Source organism: Chiloscyllium plagiosum, unplaced genomic scaffold (genome assembly GCF_037043375.1).
Source record: "Chiloscyllium plagiosum isolate Xiang-an unplaced genomic scaffold, Cpla_swu_hap1 HiC_scaffold_1, whole genome shotgun sequence".
Taxonomy (NCBI): Eukaryota; Metazoa; Chordata; class Chondrichthyes; order Orectolobiformes; family Hemiscylliidae; genus Chiloscyllium; species Chiloscyllium plagiosum.
The window spans coordinates 75,399,348-75,419,013 of NW_028270139.1; the positions used below are offsets into that span (position 1 = coordinate 75,399,348).

The 19,666-nt window shown below is 41.3% G+C and overlaps 1 protein-coding gene across 6 annotated transcripts in view; it reads left to right on the forward strand.

Moving 5' to 3' along the window:
• fip1l1a (FIP1 like 1a (S. cerevisiae)) overlaps positions 1-19,666 on the forward strand; it is a 120,031-nt gene that overhangs the window by 67,907 nt on the left and 32,458 nt on the right. For all 6 annotated transcript variants that reach the window (XM_043690917.2, XM_043690926.2, XM_043690936.2 and 3 more), the window contains 2 exons: positions 544-570; positions 1,242-1,293. In XM_043690917.2, coding sequence (XP_043546852.2) covers positions 544-570; positions 1,242-1,293 — 79 coding nt within the window. The remainder of the gene's footprint in view (positions 1-543; positions 571-1,241; positions 1,294-19,666) is intronic.

The following is a 19,666-nucleotide window of genomic DNA, read 5'->3' on the forward strand; positions in this document are numbered from 1 at the left end:
GAACTGGAACTCACTGCCTGAAAGACGTTTGTTTCTCTATCGGTAACACTTGTTTTTTTGGATGTGCACTTGAAGTGCCTAAACCTACATGGCTGCCGACCAAGATGTTGCAAAGTAGAGTAGCTACTTTCCAGTAGCCTGGTCATAATGGGCCAAGTGACCTCTTTACACACTCTGAATTTCTAAGATTTACTAGCATTCCCAAAGTGTGGCACGGATTAAAAACAGAGCAATGCCTCCTCTGCACTCTCCAACAATGTGCCTTGATTCTGATCTTGGAAGAGAGCTTGTTGTTACCATTTAAAGTTCAATCCACGTTGATGACTGAGTTAGTTTACCAATGCTTGACATTTTAAATGTGTTTTTTTGTTTTCGTGCCCATTGAATTTAGTTTAAGATGATCTTGGTCTCATCAGTTCAGGTTGGATTTGAAAGAACAAGAAATCCAATTTGCCACCTGCACCCAGCTTTTACATGTACTGTACAAAATAAAACCTAATGATGTGCTTTGTGGAGTTACTAACTTAATACATTTCTTTCTAGGAATGCCTTTAACGACACCACCACCAGGTATGCTTCATATTACTATAAATAGTAGTTTTAGTTAAGTTTGTGTATAAAAGTAGAATATAGAATATAATAGTATCCATGCCAACTGTAATTATATTTACACCATTTTGTGTTGGGATGGAAACTTCAGCTAAGCAATTGGGCTTTAATTCAGTGCATTATGTCCATGTCGGTATTTGACAAATGGTTCTGATTAGAACTGGGATGAGGAATTTCTTCAGCCAGAGGGTGGTGAATCAGTGGAACTCAATGCTGCAGAGGGCTGTGGAGGCCAAGTCATTGAGTGAATTTAAGACAGACCGATTCTTGATTAGTAAGGGGATCAGGGGTTACTGGGAGAAAGCAGGAGATTGGGGTTAAGAAACAAATCTGCCATGATCAAAAGGTAGAGCAGCCATGATGGGCTAAATGGTCTAATTCTGCTCCGATGTTTAATTGTTTTCTGGTCTAATTGCAAGCAATAGTTATGACTGTGAAAATAAAGCCAATGGAAAACCGTCAGTACAAGTCCAATATTTCTTTATTCACGGATACTACTAAAATCATGGAATATTGAAAATCCAAAGCTTTTTTGCCATTAAATAGGCAAGTGGTACATTTGTGGAGCTGGTGTTATAACTTGTAAATTGGAATGCTTAAGAATATACTTAAGAATTAAATGTTTGTTTCAGGCTTCCTGCCTCCACCTGGAGCTCCACCACCTTCACTTGTGCCATTAGAAAGGTAACATTATAAAACTATAATTTTGAGCAAATTTAAGTATCATCTTGCTTTGCACATACATTTTACATATAATTGACTGCTTCTTTTCTGCTTTTGAGTCCTGTCTCCCATGTTACCAATTTTGTAATACCTAGGAAGTATTTGCTCAGTTTATTGCTTCAAAATCTTCATCTATCCTTATGAAGTTGTTTACAACCCTGTTTATATTTTGCATCATTTACAAATGGATATGAGGGAAAAAAAAACACATAGTCACTCTTGGGGGTCACCAATGTTTATACTCACAGTCCGAAAGATACATTCATTGGTCACAGTTCATAACTGTCCTGTTACCTGGGCCTGTTAAGATTTCAAAAGCAAATCTTCAAGTAGAGGCAAAGGGCAGAGCTAAAGTGTAAAATGAATACTTTGCATGTCCTCAGAAATGAAATGGATTATATGCTGAAAGAGGAGTGTGATAGATTGTCACTTAGGTAGAAATTCATACAGAAAGTGTGTTAAAGTTAGTGACATAAAAGGAAATTAGTAAGTAGCTTGGTCTAGAGGAATGGATTCGAGGTTGCTGAAAGAAATAATTGAAAAAGCAGAAGCAACAATCGCAGACTTTTCATCTACATTGGATATTGAAACAGTGTGACAGGGCTACTTTCATTTTAAAAAAGACCATAATATGTGCAACATTTTCCATGATCTGTGACCATTCGTGGAAAGCTAATTTTCATATATGAATATTTTGCTTGGTCACAGTGTGCAAAGGTCAAATTGATGAGTGTAAAATAGACTTCAGTATAAAATAATCAAATGAATAAACCAAGTCCCTATGCATGAACTTATCTCCACTTGTTTCTTCTGAGTAGACTATAAGGTAAAACAACATGATAGTAGCTGGGTTTGCATCGCAAGTTTATTTTAGATTTTTTTGTCAGCGTTCATTTGGCTTTTATTCTACCCCCACCTCCTAGTGAATTACAACTCATTATGACGAGAGTTATTGAGGTCCTGGTCAAGAAAAAGCAACATGTGATATGTATAGATAGCTGGGCTCGACTGAATTCCTTGCGGAATATAGAGGGCGTCAGAGTACACTTGAGAGAGAAATCAGAATGGCTAAAAGGGGGCATGAGATAGTTTTGTCATATAAGGTAAAGGAGAATCCAATGAAATTATACAAGTACATGAAGGGCAAAAGAGTAACTAGTGAGAGAATAGGGCCTCTTAAATATCAATAAAGTCTTCTATGTGCAAAACCACAAGAAATGGGCAAGATCCTAAATGAATCTTTCTCATCAGTATTTACCATCAAGAAAGGCATGGATGCTTGGGAGCTTGGGGAGATAAATAATAATGTCTTGAAGAAGAAGTGCTAGAAGTCTTAAAATGCATTTTAAGGTCACTAAATGCTCTGGACCTGATGAAGTGTATCCCAGGACTTTGTGGGAGGCTAGCAGAGATATTTGTATCATTAACAGCCATGGGTGAACTGCCGGAAGATTGAACAGTGGCTTATGTTGTGCCACTGTATAAGACATGTTGCAGAAAAGAAATGTCTGCAAACTACAGATTGGCGAGCCTAACATCTGTGGTGGGTAAGTTGTTAGAGGGCATTCTGAGAGCCAGATCTATAGGCATTTGGAGGCAAGGATACATTTGGGACAATCAACATGGCTTTTTGGGAAATCGTATCTCTCAAATTTGATTGAGTTTTTTAAAAGGGTGACTAAAAAAGTATAAGGCATTGTTGTCTCCATGGACTTTAGCAAGACCTTTGACAAGTTACAGCATGGTGGGCTGTTGAGTAAGGTTAAATCTCTTGGGTTCCAGGGAGAACTAGCCAATTGGATACAAATTTGGTTTGACGGTAGAAGGCCGAGGGTGGTGGTACAGGATTGTTTTTCAAACTGAAGGCCTATCACCAGCGGTGTGCCACAGGGATCGGTGCTGAACCCACTGTTATTCTTCATTTATGCAAGTAATTTGGATGAGAACTTAGGAGGTATGCTTAGTAACTTTGTGGATGACACCAAGATTGGTGCAATAGTGGGCAGTGAAGATGATTATTTGGGAATGCAGTGAGATCTTAGTCAACTGGCCCAGTGGGCTGAGGAATGTGAGATGGAGTTTAATTTAGATAAATTGCATTTTGGTGAGTCTTACACAGTTTCTGGAGAGTGTTAGAGAATAAAGAGATTTGCAGGTACAGGTTCATAGCTCCTTGAATGCGGAGTCATAAGCAGACAGGATGGTGAAGAAGGCTTTTAGCGTGCTTGCTTTCATCAGTCAAACCATTAACTATAGGAGTTGGAGCATCTTGTTGCTGCTGTACTAGATGTTGCTGAGGCCACATTTTGGAGTGGTGTGTGCAGTTGTGGTCACCCTATTATAGAAAGGATATTATGAAAGTAGAAAAATGCAGAAAAGACTTAGGAGAATGCAACTTGGACTGGAAGGTTTGAGTTATAAAAAGAGTCCAGGGACTTTTTTCCCTGGAGCATAGCAGACTGAGGGGTGACCTTTTAGAGATCTATAAAATCATGAAAGGTGTAGATAAGCTAGAAAGCCAACAACTTTTTCCCATGGTCAGGGAGACTAAAACTGGAGGAAACAGATTTAAGGTGAGAACAGAGAGATACAAAAGGATCTGTGGGTTGGGGAGGAGGGGGGGGGGCAATTTTTTCACACACAGGATGGTGAATGTCTGGAACAGCTGCCAGAAGTAATGGTGGAGGCTAGTACAGTTTTGTCATTTAAGAAATATTTGGACAGGTACATGGATGGATATGGCCTAAATACAGACTAATGGGACTAGTTTAATTGTGAAAACTGGGAAGCCTGAACAAGTTGGGCCAAACGGCTTGTTTTCATGCTGTAAAGCTTTGAGACTCTGTGGCTGGAGGGTTGCAAATGTTAGATTACTGTTCAACATGTTTGAGGGAGATGGACACTAGTCATGAGAAACTTATTGAAAACCATCACATGGGATGATCGTTTTGCACACGCATCCATCTAGTCCATACTACAGATATCCAGTTTCTGGTTGCTTATCATTTTATTCTCTGCACCCTATCAATCTCTGAAATGGTATAATGAAGCTCAAAGGAAGCTTGAGGAACAGCACTTCATTCTTCAATTAGGTACTTCATGGCTTACAGCGATTTAGACTCAAGACTTCATTCAACAGTTACAGACCATGATCTTTGCTCCTGTATTTTTTTAGCTAGCATTTATTGATGTCACTTTCAACTCCTCTATTTTCTTTTTTCCTTGCATCATTACCCCTTCAGTCATTTAGTGTCATCTTTGTATCTACTGCAAAGTGTGGCTTTTGTTTTTTTTTCCCTTCCATACTCTCACTTGCTGATTCTCATTTTCCTTTACACCTCTTTGATCTCTAAATTATTCCAGATTTTATTGCATTCAAACTTTACCATCTGCCATGGCAGGATCTGAACCTGATGTCCTCAGAACATTAGCCTAGGTTTGAAATTGTATATTGCCCTCCTCATGGTTAACATTATTTATAAGCTTAGTATTATCTTCAGATTGTGATAAGAGATATAGGTTGTGAATTTAAATCAAGAAGAACATGGTCTAAACATCTGAGGAACTTCATTACAAATCATCCTCCATTTTAAAAAAATATATAAGTACTCTTTGTCTCCTGTTACTCTCAAATCTATTGTGTGGCACATTTATCAAATGCTTCATTGGGGCAGTAATGCTAATGTTACTGGATTAATAGTCTAGCAATAATACCACCAGACCATCGCCTTCCCATTGTTGTGAAAAATACCCACCTGATTCACTAATATCCTTTTAGGGAAGGAAACTGCTTTCCTTGGCTTGTCCGGCCTGTGTGATTTCAGACTCTCAGCAATGTAGTTGATTAGGCAAAAGTGAGGACTGCAGATGCTGGAAACCAGAGTTTAGGTCAGAGTGGTGCCGGAAATGCACAGCAGGTCAGGTAGCATCCGAGGAGCAGGAAAATCGATGTTTCAGGCAAAAGCCCTTCATCAGGAGTAGAGGCAGGAAGCCTCCAGGGTGGAGAGATAAATGGTGGTGGGGGAAGGGGGGGAGCTGGGAAGAAGGTAGCATAGAGTACAATAGGTGAATGGGGGTGGGGATGGAGGTGATAGGTCAGAGGGGAGGGTGGAGCAGATAGGTGGGAAGGGAGATAGGTAGGACAGGTCATGAGGACAGTGCTGAGCTGGAAGGTTGTAACTGGGGTAAGGTAGGGGGAAGGGGAAATGAGGAAACTGATGAAGTCCACATTGATGCCCTGGGGTTGAAGTGTTCCGAGGCAGAAGATGAGGCATTCTTCCTCCAGGCGTCAGGTAGTGAGGGAGCAGTGGTGGAGGAGGCCCAGGACCTGCATGTCCTCGACAGAATGGGAGGGGGAGTTGAAATGTTGGGCCACAGGGCGGTGGGGTTGATTGGTGCAGGTGTCCCAGAGATGTTCCCTGAAACTCTCTGCCAGGAGGCATCCAGTCTCCCCAATGTAGAGGAGACCGCATCGGGAACAACAGATACAATAAATGACATTGGTGGATGTGCAGGTGAAAATTTGATGGATGTGAAAGGCTCCTTTGGGGCCTTGGATGGTGGTGGGGGAGGAGGTGTAGGCGCAGGTTTTGCAATTCCTGCGCTGGCAGGGGAAAGTGCCAGGATGGGAGGGTGGGTTGTTTGGGGGCGTGGACCTGACCAGGTAGTTATGGAGGGAGCGATCTTTGTGGAAATTGGAAAGGGGTGGGGAGGGAAATATATCCCTGGTGGTGGGGTCCGTTTGGAGGTGGCGGAAATGTCGGCGGTTGACGCGGTTATTGCGAAGGTTGGTAGGGTGGAAAGTGAGGACCGGGGGGTTCTGTCCTTGTTACGGTTGGAGAGGTGGGGTTTGAAGGTGGAGGTGCGGGGTGTGGATGAGATGCGTTGGAGGGCATCTTCAACCACGTGAGAAGGGAAACTGCGATCTCTAAAGAAGGAGGCCATCTGGTAGGTCGTGCCTCACAAACCTTATTGAGTTCTTTGAGAAGGTGGCCGAACAGGTAGATGAGTATAAACCGGTTGATTTGGTGTATATGTTTTTCAGCAAGGCGTTCAATAAGGTTTGTACAAAATGCGTAAGAATGAGATTGTGGGAGATATAGCAGTTTGGATCAGTAATTGGCTGACTGAAAGAAGACAGAGGGTGGTGGTTGATGGGAAATGTTCATCCTGGAGTCCAGTTACCAGTGGTGTACCGCAAGGGTCGGTGTTGGATCCGCTGCTGTTCGTCATTTTTAAAAACGACCTAGATGAGGGCATAGAAGGATGTGTTAGTAAATTTGCAGACGACACTAAGGTTGGTGGAGTTGTGGATAGTGACGAAGGATGTTGTAGGTTACAGAGAGACATAGATAAGCTGCAGAGCGGGGCTGAGAGGTGGCAAATGGAGTTTAATGCGGACAAGTGTGAGGTGATACACTTTAGTCGGAGTAACCGGAATGCAAAGCACTGGGTTAATGGTAAGATTCTTGGTAGTGTCGATGAGCAGAGAGATCTCTGTGTCCAGGTACACAGATCCTTGAAAGTTGCCACCCAGGTTGACAGGATTGTTAAGAAGGCATACAGTGTTTTAGCTTTTATTAATAGAGGGATCAAGTTCCGGAACCATGAGGTTATGCTACCGCTGTACAAAACTCTGGTGCGGCTGCACTTGGAGTATTGTATACAGTCACCGCATTATAAGAAGGATGTGGAAGCTTTGGAAAGGGTGCAGTGGAGATTTACTAGGATGTTGCCTGGTATGGAGGGAAGGTCTTACGAGGAAAGGCTGAAGGACTTGAGGCTGTTTTCGTTAGAGAGAAGAAGGTTGAGAGGTGACTTAATAGAGACATTCCAGATAATCAGAGAGTTAGATAGGGTGGACAGGGAGAGCCTTCTTCCAAGTATGGTGACCGTGAGCACGAGGGGGCATAGCTTTAAATTAAGGGGAGATAGGTATAAGACAAATGTCAGAGGTAGTTTATTTACTCAGAGAGTAGTAAGGGTACGGAATGCTTTGCCTGCAATGGTAGTAGGTTCGTCAAGTTTAAGTACATTTAAGTCGCCATTGGACAAGCATATGGACGTACATGGAATATGTTAGATGGGCTTCAGATTGGTATGACAGGTCGGCGCAACATCGAGGGCCGAAGGGCCTGTACTGCGCTGTAATGTTCTATGTAAAACTATCTATGGTGTGTTCTGTGGTGGAATTGGTCCTCCTGGGAGCAGATATGGCAGAGGAATTGGGAATATGCGATGGCATTTTTGCAGGAGGTAGGGTGGGAAGAGGTGTAATCCAGGTAGCTGTGGGAGTCAGTGGGTTTGTAATAAAAAATGTCAGTGTGAAGTCGGTCATCATTAATGGAGGTGGAGAGGCCCAAGAAGGGGAGGGAGGTATCAGATATGGTCCAGGTGAATTTAAGGTCGGGGTGGAATGTGTTGGTGAAGTTGGTGAACTGCTCAACCTCCTCGCGGGAGCACGAGGTGGCGCTGATGCAGTCATCAGTGTAGCGGAGGAAGAGGTGGGGAGTGGTGCCGGTGTAACTACGGAAGATGGACTGTTCTACGTAGCCAACAAAGAGACAGGCTGTCAGCTGCCTTCTGGTCAATTACACGTAGGCGGTAAATACTGGTCCAGCCAGCTATGCACATTTTTGTTAAAAAAGAGTTTAATTGGTCTTTGCATAATTTTTAAAAAATAAATATTCTTGGTTTGTCTTGGTCCAGCTGAACTGTAATCACTACCTCCCAAATGTTCTCCCACTGATATCCCTTTACTTGCTCATTTCTGTTTCCTAAAGCTAACTTCAAGAGTGGTTTATGTGAACTGTCTTTTAACAAGAAAGTTAATGCCACATCATATTCCCTTGTGGTTATTCACAGCTGCAGCTCAGCAACTTTATTTATCATGCTCTGTGCTTACGTATCTGCATTATAAACCTATCAAACATTATGGCTCTCTCAACCCTTTGTGCAATTTTTATCTCCTTGCTCGTGCCACCCCACTTCAATGTTCATTTGAAACGTCTACAATTTTCTTTTGTTCCATTTGATGGAAATGTGTAGGGATGTCTGATGATCAAATCTCTCACTTCCTCACCCATTAAACACACACTGACTCGGTTCCTTAATAATAGCGTGAAAACCTACACTGCCCTGCTCAACTCTACACCCTAATGCTACTAAAAACTGACATCATTTATTAATTCAGATGGACAATCTTATTTTTCCCATCAGCCCGCTGATCAGAAATGCTCTCTGAAGCTAAATTCCACATTCTAAGAGTCTATTGCACTAATTTCTCACTCAAGATTATTAATAATTACAGAAGTGCAAATTGTCTTTAAACTTTATTTTATTTACATTATGAGACACAGACTTGCAGTTATATCTTTCCCTTCAGGACTACAGGCCGATCTGTATGATTTACAGTCAATTAACTACTTTTGAAATGTTTTCTTTTATAGTGTCAGAAAAACAGCAGCCATGTTTCACACAGCAAGTCCCCACAAACAACAATGTGATTACAGTCAGAATCTTTTTTATTTGATTGACAACTTGGGTGTCTCTTTCCCTCCACATTAAGGATAGCACTATGCTTTGATATAGATTTGTTTGATATGCTTTCTTTCACTATTCTTTTGCTCAAAATTCTGCTTCCACAAGCCCACAATCCCATGCTCTAACTTGGTTTCATCAGGCTTTTTTAAATCACGCCAGCTTGCAAATGGAAAATGGAAGAGTCATGGATACACTACTGTCCTGTGCAGAAAACATCAATTCTGTTAGTTTTCTGTTCCCTAGATATAATTTTAGCTTTGTAGCTCCAAATCTTTAGTATAATGTGGTATATTTTTCATAATTCAAGCACCTTACCAAGGGACTCATCAAATCTTCTCCTAAGTCAATTTTAATTTGACTGTTTTTGTTACACATTCCAGCATTGTTTTCATCTTTGATATTTGTACAAGATTAAATGTCACAGCTCCTAAAAGACTACATATTCTAATCGTGTGATTCAGGACAGAAGGCACTAGATGAATCATTTATGTAAACAAGCTAATCTTAAACTTGTATTTTTCTAAATCAGATCCAAACCACTAAACCTTGTAGTTAGGAAAATTATATTTGACTTTTTCTTTCCAGACAATTTAAATTTAAACCTCAGTTGTTCATACTGAGTAGGTTTCCTCTCCTTCAATGGGGGACGATTTTAGATCACATTTCTTCAGTGCACATAATGTGATGCCGAAGTGTTGAGTATCTCTTATAAAAGCTACTGAGTTCCGTGTTTGTTCATGTAAAATTTACATTGATATGGTTGAGCCAGATTTCAATAAATGTCGTCTTTGTTGAATGTAGTTTTTCAACATCAGATTATGCCACTGTGCAGTCAGCAGTTTTTTTTAAAACCAGAATTTCAAAATTGCCGCTAAGATCAGAAATATGTAGCATCAGCAAGGAAATTTTGATCAACTATGCCTTTGAACAAATAAAATAATTTGTACGCTTTAAAATTTTCTATCTACTGGTCAGAATAAAGTACTTTTCTCACCATCTACACACTGAGCCTAGAAATACATAATTCAAAGCTATTGGGTGTTCATAACCTGCCGACACTGTTGCACTTTTGCAAACAATTTTAATGACTATGAAAAAGCAAAAATCAGACTTTGACACTACATGACATTAACCTCAATTTATGTCAAAATGCATTGTTGGGGATTTATATTCTTGCAGTTATCCAAAAATTTAATGAAGCAAGAAACACACAGGCCTGTTTTTATATCATAGAAATATAGACTATGGGGACAGGAGTAGGCCAATCTCCTCTGGGTCTGCTCTGCTATTCATTATGATATTGACTGATTATCCAACTCCGCCTTTTCCTGTTTTCTACCCCTCCCCCCTCCCCCCCCCCCCCATATCCTTTCACTCCTTCACTTCCAAGTGCTATATCTAACTCTTCCTTGAAATCATACAATGTTGGCCTCCACTGCATTCTGTGGTAGTGAATTTCACTGGCTCACCACTCTCTGGCTGAAGAAATCTTTCCTCATCTCAGTCCTAAATGGTTTTCCAAGTATTCTTAGATTATGTGCCATATTTCTGGACTCCTCTGCATCTACCCTGTCTAGTCTTGTTAGAATTTTATAGGGTTTCCATGAGATCCCCTTCTTTTGAACTGCAGTGAATGTAATCCTAACCATTTCAACTTCTCCTACGTAAATTCTGCCATCCCAGGAATCAGTCTTATTAACTTTCATTGCACTCCCTCTATAGCAAGAACATTCTTCCTCAGATAAGGTGACCAAACCTGCACAATGTATTCCAGGTCTATGGTCTCACCAAGGCTCTGTATATTTGCAGCAAGACATCTCTGCTCCATACGTAAATCCTGTCACTCTGAAGGCCAACTTCCATTTACCACCTTGACTGCCTGCTGTACATATATGCTTACCTTCAGTGACTGGCTCTGGTCTTGTTGCAAATTCTCCTTTTGCTATTTACAGACATTCAAATAATAATTTACCTTCCTGTTTTTACTCCCATGTGGATAACCTCACATTTATGTATCCATAATATACTGCATCCACAATATGTTTGCCCACTCATTCAGCTTGTCCAAATCATATTGAAACATCTCTGCACCCTCCTCACAATTCATACTCCCACTCAGCTTTGTCTCATCTGCAAATTTGAAGATATGGTGTTTAGTTCTATCAACCAAATCATTAATGTATATTGTGAATAGCTGGGGTCTGAGAGCTCCATGCTGTACTCCTCTTGTCATTGGCAAAACCATTTGGAAAAAGACCTGTTTATTCCTATTTTCTTTTCCTGTCTCAACCAATTTTCTATCCATCTCAGTCCATTACCCCCATTCCCATGTGCTTTAATTTTATACATTAATCTCTTCTGTGGGTCTTCATCAAAAGCCCTTTGAAAGTCTGTATAATAAACCACATTCCACTGACTCTCCCTCATCACCTCTATGGATTACATCCTCGAAGAATTCCAGTAAATTTTTCAAACATGATTTCCCTTTTGTAAATCCATTCTCTGTTTGATCCTGCCAATGCTTTCCAAATGGTCAGTTATTCATTCTTTTATAATGGACTGTAGCATTTTTCAGGGCAGAAGTGGGTACTCCAGATGCTGGTAATTAGAGTTAAGATTAGAGCAGTGCTGACAAAGCGCAGCAGGTCAGGCAGCATCTGAGGAGCAGGAAAATCAATGTTTCGGGCAAAAGCCTCCTGATGAAAGGCTTTTGCCTGAAACGTTGATTTTCCTGCTCAGATTCTGCCTGACCTGCTGTGCTTTTCCAGCACCACTCTAATCTTGACTCTAGCATTTTTCCCACTATCAGTGTCAGGCTGACTGGTCTACAATTCCTGGTTTCTCTCTCTGTCTCCCTTCTTAAATAGAGGGATTAGATTAATTACCCTCCAATCTATAAGAACTAAGTAAATTAGCTTGCTGAGCTGGAAAGTTTGTTTTCAGATGTGTCGTCACCACACTAGGTAACATCATCAGTGAGAGTCTCCACTGAAGAGCTGGTGGTATGTCCCGCCTCTCTATTTACAGGTCTTGATTTCTTAAGGTGGGTGATGTCATTTCTGGGTTTTTTTCAAAGAAAGGTAGATGTTTTTATTGATGGAGTTCTGGGTAGAATGTCATGCCTCTAAGAATTCTCGTGTGTGTCTTTGTTTCTCCTGTCCTAGGATGTGTGTGTTGTCCCAGTCAAAGTGGTGTCCTTCTTTGTCTGTATGTATGGAAACTAGTGATAGTGGATTGTGTTGTTTAGTAGGCAGTTGGTATTCATGTATCATGGTGGTAAGTTTCTTGCTAGTTTGTCCGATGTAGTGTTTTTTTACAGTTCTTGCATGGTATATTGTAAACGACGTTAGTTTTGCTGGTGGTATCTAATGGGTCCTTTAGATTCATTAGTCGCTATTTAAGTGTGGTGCCATAAAGCATAAAGTATTCACAATTAAGTGAAGACTTGTCTTTTTAATATTACTTTATCCATTCACATTAGTTTTCACTATGTCCTTGTTTGATCCTGGCCCTTGATTTCTCTGCCTATTACTTGTATTATTGTCCTTTGCTGTCTTTCGCTCTTGTCCTTGATACCCCTTCCTTTGACTCCTTGCATAGATTCCCATCCCTATCATTTTAGTTTAAAGCCTCCTCAACTACTCTAGCAAATACTCATCCCAGGATAACAGTCCCAGTCACAGTCACAGAGATGTACAGCGTGGAAACAGACCCTTTGGTCCAACCCGTCCATGACGACCAGATATCCCAACCTAATCTAGTCTCGTTTGCCAGCACTTGACCCATATGCCTCTAAACCCTTCATATTCATAACCCCATCCAAATGCCTTTTAAATATTGCAATTGTACCAGCCTCCACTATTCCTCTAGTAGCTCATTCCATATACTCACCACCCTCTGCATGAAAAAGTTACCCCTTAAGTCCCTTTTATGTCTTTTCTCTCTCATCCTAAACCTAAGCCCTCTAGTTCTGGACTCACCCCACCCCAAGTAAAAGACTTTGTCTATTTATCCTATCCATGCCCCTCATGATTTAATAAACTTCTGAGGTCACCTCTCAACCTTCGACGTTCCATGGAAAACAGCCCCAGTCTATTCAGGCTCCCCTATAGCTCAAATACTCAAACCCTGGCAACATCCTTGTAAATCTTTTCTGAACCCTTTCAAGCTTCACAACCTCCTTCCGATATGAAGGACACCGGAATTTCACGCAATCTTTCAAAAGTGGATTAAGCAACATCCTGTACAGCCGCAACATGACCTCCCAAATCCTATACTTAATGCTCTGACCAATAAAGGAAAGCATACTAAATGCCTTCTTCACTATCCTACCTACCTGCGACTCCACTTTCAAGGAGCTATGAACCTGCACTCTAAGGTCAGCAAAGCGATCACCCAGTCGGCATTTTGTCTCTCCGATATAGAGGAGACCACATTGGGAGCAACGTCAGCATGCAGTCAGGCCCCGGACCTTCACGTGGCTTGCCACTTTAACACACAATCCTGCTCCCATGCCCACATGTCTGTCCTTGGCCTGCTGCACTGTTCCAGTGAAGCTCAATGCAAACTGGAGTAACAACATCTCAACTTCCGACTAAGCCTGCCGGCCTCAACATCAAATTCAACAACTTCAGATGATTATTCCCTCTCGACCCCTCTGTTTTCATTCTGCTCCGTAATTTTATTTCATTTATTTTTTTTTTTTTTTTCACTGTTCTGTACCTCTTATTTCTTGATTGTCTCTCTTTCTCTCGCTCCCTACTCTCTTGTCACCCTTTTCCTTTCCTCTCCTCTCCCCCTTTGCTATCCTTGTCCCCTGTTTTCCATTTTGCCTCTGCTTCACCCATCCCCCCCATCCCCCACATATTTTGTCACATAGCACTGGCTTCAGATTTGGTCATTCACCGCTCCTAATCTCCCTATAATCTCTCTGTGCACTGTCATTATCACCTCTTTATTGCTACCTTTGCTTCTGGAGCCATGACTCACCTTCTCTCAGCCTAGTATAAATACCTCCCTATTTCCCCCTTTTTTTAGCTTTGACAAAGGGTCAGTTAGACTTGAAACATCAGCTCTTTTCTCCCCTTACAGATGCTGCCAGACCTGCTGAGATTTTCCAGCATTTTCTCTTTTGGTTTCAGATTCCAGCATCCGCAGTAATTTGCTTTTATTAAGTGTATATATCCTGCTAAGATTTGCTTTCCCAAAATTTATCTAAATTATCTCGCATTTATCTAAATTAACCTCCATCTACCACTCCTCAGCCCATTGACCCATCTGATCAAGATCCCATTGTCATAGAGATGTATAGCACGGAAACAGACCCTTCGGTCCAACCAGTCCATGCTGACCAGTTATCCCAACCCAATTTAGTCGCACCTGCCAGCACCCGGCCCATTTCCCTCCAAACCCTTCCTATTCATATACCCATCCAGATGTCTTTTAAATGTTGGAATTGTACCAGCCTCCACCACTTCCTCTGACAGCTCATTCCATACACGTACCACCCTTTGTGTGAAAAATTTGCCCGTAGTCTCTTTTATATTTTTCCCCTCTCACCCTAAACATATGCCCTCTAGTGCAAAATACTCGTTTAGTATCTTCCCCCATCTCCTGCGGTTCCACACAAAGGTTGCCTTGCAAATCTTTGAGGGGCCCTATTCTGTCCCTAGTTACCGTTTTGTCCTTAATATATTTGTAAAAACCCTTTGGATTCTCCTTAACCCTATTTGCCAAAGCTATCTCATGTCCCCTTTTTGCCTTCCTGATTTCCCTCTTAGATATACCCCTACTGCCTTTATACTCTTCTAAGGATTCATTCGATTTCTCCTGTCTTTACCTGATGTATGCTTCCTTCTTTTTCTTAACCAAACTCTCAATTTCTCTAGAGTTGAAAAGTGTGGTGCTGGAAAAGCGCAGCAGGTCAGTCAGCATCCGAGGAGCAGGAAAATCGACATTTCGGGCATAAGCCCTTCTTCCTGAAGAAGGGCTTGTGCCCAAAACGTCGATTTTCCTGCTCTTCGGATGCTGACTGACCTGCTGCGCTTTTTCCAGCACCACACTTTACAACTCTGGTCTCCAGCATTTGCAGCCCTCACTTTCTCCTCCTCAATTTCTCTAGTCATCCACCATTCGCTCCACCTACCAGCCTTTCCTTTCACCCGAACAGGGATATACTTTTTCTGGACTCTCATTATCTCTTTTCTGAAGGCTTCCCATTTTCCAGCCATCTCTTTGCCTGCAAATATCTGCCCCCAATCAGCGTTTGAAAGTTCTTGCCTAATACTGTCCTGTTCACTTGTAACCTGTCCAGTTTTACAGGTTCCACCTTCCCGCAGAATCTGTTCCAATGCCCCAGGAATCTGAAACACTCCCCCTCACACCATCTTGCCAGTTATGATTCTATCTGATATGTTCCTGCTATTTCTGCTCTGCTTAGAACTTGGCACTTGGTGTAATCCTAAGATCATTACTTTTAAGGTCCTACCTTTTCTACTTCCTTCCTAACTCCCTATGTTCTGCTTATAGAACTTAATCCTTTCTTTTAAACTGTATTGTTATACCAGTGTGTCCCATAACCACTAGCTGTTCACTCTCTCCTTCCTGAATACCCTGAAGTCTTGTTTGGAGCCCCAAAAGCTCCTGCCTGTTTCCTGTATGGTTGAATCCCCTATAACTATTCCATTCCCACAACTTTTACTCCTCTCCTGTGCAACAGAACCAACAGAGGTGCAACAAATTTGGCTACTGCTGCTTCCCCGAGAGGTCATTCCCCTCAAAAATATTCAAAGTGGTACACCTGTTCTGCATGGAATAGTCACAGGAGATTCCTGCACTGCCTGCTGAGTCATCTTACTCTGCCCGATGGTCACCTTTCGGCCACATGTGCTGTCCTTGATACCCTCCACTTTGCTGAAGTTCCACAGTCTCCCCAGCTGCTGCTCCAGCTCAGAAAGCTGGTCTTCCAGGAGCTGCACCTGCAGACATTGCCTACTCACATGCTGGTCCTGGGCACTGGAAAGGTTGCCAGCTTCCTATGTAAAGCAGGAAGAGAGTATATCATGGTTTTAAGCTCTCTTGTCATGGCTTGCCTGTGAGATGTTTAACATCAATTACTCGAGGGCCCTTATTCCCTCATCCTAATTATTATAAAATATAGTTTTGCAAACCATAAACCGCATAACAAAAAGTAAAAAGCATCTCTTTGCCTCTGCACTGAATTCCCAATTTGCTTCACATTCCCAGAGCATACACTTACTTTTGCTGTATTTCACTCATAATTACTATGATTTACTGCATTTGGATCTTCTTTGCAGAAAAGGTTTACAGAAATAAGTGCAAGGGAGCTATCCCTGGCCAGTGTTTACCCCTCAATCAGCATCACTAGAACGACATTACCTGATCATTATCATGTTGCTATTTGTGGGAACTTACTATATGTTTTTCACTGCTCCTTTTCCTGTATTTTAATAATGAATACATTTCAGAAGTACTTAATTCATGGTAAACTGCAATAGAATGTCCTGTAGTCCTGGGAGGGGCTAACTGGGGTAAGATGGGGGAGGGAAAATGAGGAAACTGGCAAAGTCCACATTGATGCCCGGGGGTTGAAGTTACAAGGCAGAAAATGAGGCGTTCTTCCTCCAGGCGTCGGGTGGTGAGGGAGTGGCGGTGGAGGAGGCCCAGGACCTGCATGTCCTCAGCAGAGCGGCAGGGGGAGTTGAAATGTTGGGCCACGGGCAGTGGGGCAGTGACTTCACCCCCATTCACCTATTCCAGCTCAGCACTGTCCTCATGACCAGTCCTACCAGCCAACCCTCCTTCCCACCTATCCGCTCCACCTTTCCCTCTGACCTATCCCCTCCATCCCCACCCCATTCACCTATTGTACTCTTTGCTACCTTCTCCCCAGCCCCACCCCCCCTCTCTAATTATCTCTCCACCCTGGAGGCTTCCTGCCTCTATATCTGAAGAAGGGCTTTTGCCCGAAACGTCGATTTTCCTGCTCCTTGGATGCTGCCTGACCTGCTGTGCTTTTCCAGCACTACTCTGATCTAAACCCTAGCCATGGAAAATGCAGGGTTGCATGGATAGGGTAGGGGAGTGGATCTGGGTGGGATACTCTTTGAAGGGTCAGTGTGGACTTAGTGGGCTGAATATGGCCTGCAGGGATTCCATGATTCTGTGATTTTCCTTACAATAAATAACATTTATTTATTTGCCTTTCTAATCACCCATTGTACCTGTATATTAAGTTTTAGTTTCATGTTCCAGGACACCAGATTCCTCTGCACCACTGAGCTCTGCAGTCTCTCTTCATTTAAATGCTGAATTGGTTTTTCAGTCTTCGTGCCATGTTTTTGCACATCATACTCAGTCTGCCAAATGGTAAAATACCATAAGGCGCAAACCTTCCCTCATAGGAATAGAAGTATACCATTCAACTTCTCAGGTCTGGTCTGCCATTCAGGTGAGATCATGGCTGATCCATATCCTAACTTCATCCATGTTCCTTAATACCCTTGGTCATGATTAAAAGTTTATTGATCTCTGAGCGAGCATCTGCATGTATGGAAGCGAGTTCCACTTTTCTGTTCACTTTGCACAACTTTATTTCATTACACCTCCAAATGGCATGGCTGTGATTTGAAACATATGTACTTTATTCCGAATTTAAGGACAGTCTATCATTTTTAAGGTACAGTGTCCAGAACTCTACACTTTGCGTGAGATTTGTTCAATTTAGAGCTTTGTACAGCTGAACCAATGCTCCCTCCTTTTTTTAATTTACATTTTAACCCACTAGTTGTAAAGACTAACATTTCATGAACTTTTTTGATTATTTTCATACCTGTCTTCTACTTTTCAATGATGTGTTTGCAAGAATCCCTAAATTTCCTCAAACCTGAATCATACCTCCACTGAAATGCATCTACCATTGTTTTTCCCACTGGTTTAGTTTTTAATTTTAATCTCCACTGTATTTTTATGTTCCTGTCTTCTCTGCCACTAATCTTTTGTTTTGTTGGCAAAATTTCTCCATTTGAAATTATTCAGGGACCAATGGAAAGCTAATATGATTTTCACCTCTTGGTTATGATATTTTCTTCATGACCAATGCACTGCCACATTCTCCGACCCAAGTACTACTTACCCCTTCCTCATGGAACGCATTAGATTCTGTTTTGGTGATAACTGAGCAAATGATTCTCATGTGTTTATGCATACTTCTCTTTTTTTTAATGGAGTACTTTAAAATCATAGTATTATACAACACAGGAAATGACAATTCAGTTTAACATACTCATATTGGCTCTCTGAAGGAGTTATTTGATTGAGTGTCCTTGTGCTTTAGATATATATATTTTGCACTTCCCCTTTAAATTTTTATTTACCTTTTTTATGTATTTCAACTCTGTTTCTAATAGTGTTTCATGTCCTAAGTCTTTGCACCAAAATAGAGTGTACTGAATTATTTCATTCATTCTTTTAGTAATGCTAAATTTGTGCTTGCTGGTTACTGACTTGGAAGTGAGAGTTGGCTCAGTTGGAAAACTTCCACTTCTGAGTCAAATGTACGATTCTGAGTCCACTCTAGATAGCCCTAGCAAGTGAATCTAAGAGACCTCTGAATACTGGGTTGCCATCCAGCTGGGTATTTGCTTCAGATTGAGGTGATGGGGTTTGAAACACTACTCCACACCTAACTGCACCCTTACTACCCACATTGTTCTTTGTTAGCAGAAATAACCCAGAGCTGTTGATTGTAAAAGTTATTGAGAAACTGGATTACCTCATGATTGACATGCACAGAAGATAACGAAACAGTGAAACAAATTAAATTGAAAGAGTTTAAATTTAATTCACTTTAAATTTAATTCACTATTATTTGCTATAATCAGTATCAAAATGGGTGAGCCATTTATGAAGAAATTTATCTTGCACTCCTGCATTTAGAAGCTTGGTCATGGCGAAGCCTTTTGTCTTTCAGTAGAAACAAGAATAAAACTATCACTCATATCTAGCCTGTTTGCTGCTTTTCATGCATGTGCCATCTTCATATGTTGGCTACTGCTGGAGTGCAGACTCTAGTAAATGTGAATCTGATTTAACAGTATATTTATAGAACAATGGATTAATGGTCCACCTGTTTAAAACTTGAATTTCTTGGATGAGTTTACCTACATAAATATTCTACCGGAAGGATATATGGAAGTATTCAATGAGCAGTTGGCATTTTGCCAACCCGTTAGGCAGTGAGCAAGGTAACCTGCCAATTCTTCAGTGCGTGGGTTTCTAAGTCCAACTGCACCTTGAGTTCTAAATTAAAGCCAGTCACATCAAACAGTCCAGAAAAATACTGCTCTGGTAAGGAATCTTTGCCTGTTACACACCTAAAACCTATTTGTACTAACAGTCAATTGTCCCTAAAATTGAATTTATTTTAACTTATGAGTCCACCTTTTAATTGCAGATATTTATAAAAAGATGTATTTAAAAAGCCAATTTCCCCACTTTCTTTCTTTCAAAGAAACATTTTTCAAATCTTTGTCTTCCTATGTCATAATCGTACTTAGACTTCAAAAGTATTTCATTGGCTGTACTCAGAGTGAAAGGTGTGATATATGTGCTAGCTGCTCTTTTCATTGGAGAGTCCTTTTAAGTAACTAATGATGGAGATTGAAATGCTGGGTGACATCATTGAGCTCATAAGGTAGAATCTTGCTTACTCTCCCAATAATATCCAGTCATACACAACAGGAATGCCTCAGGTTTGACGTGTGGTCTTTGC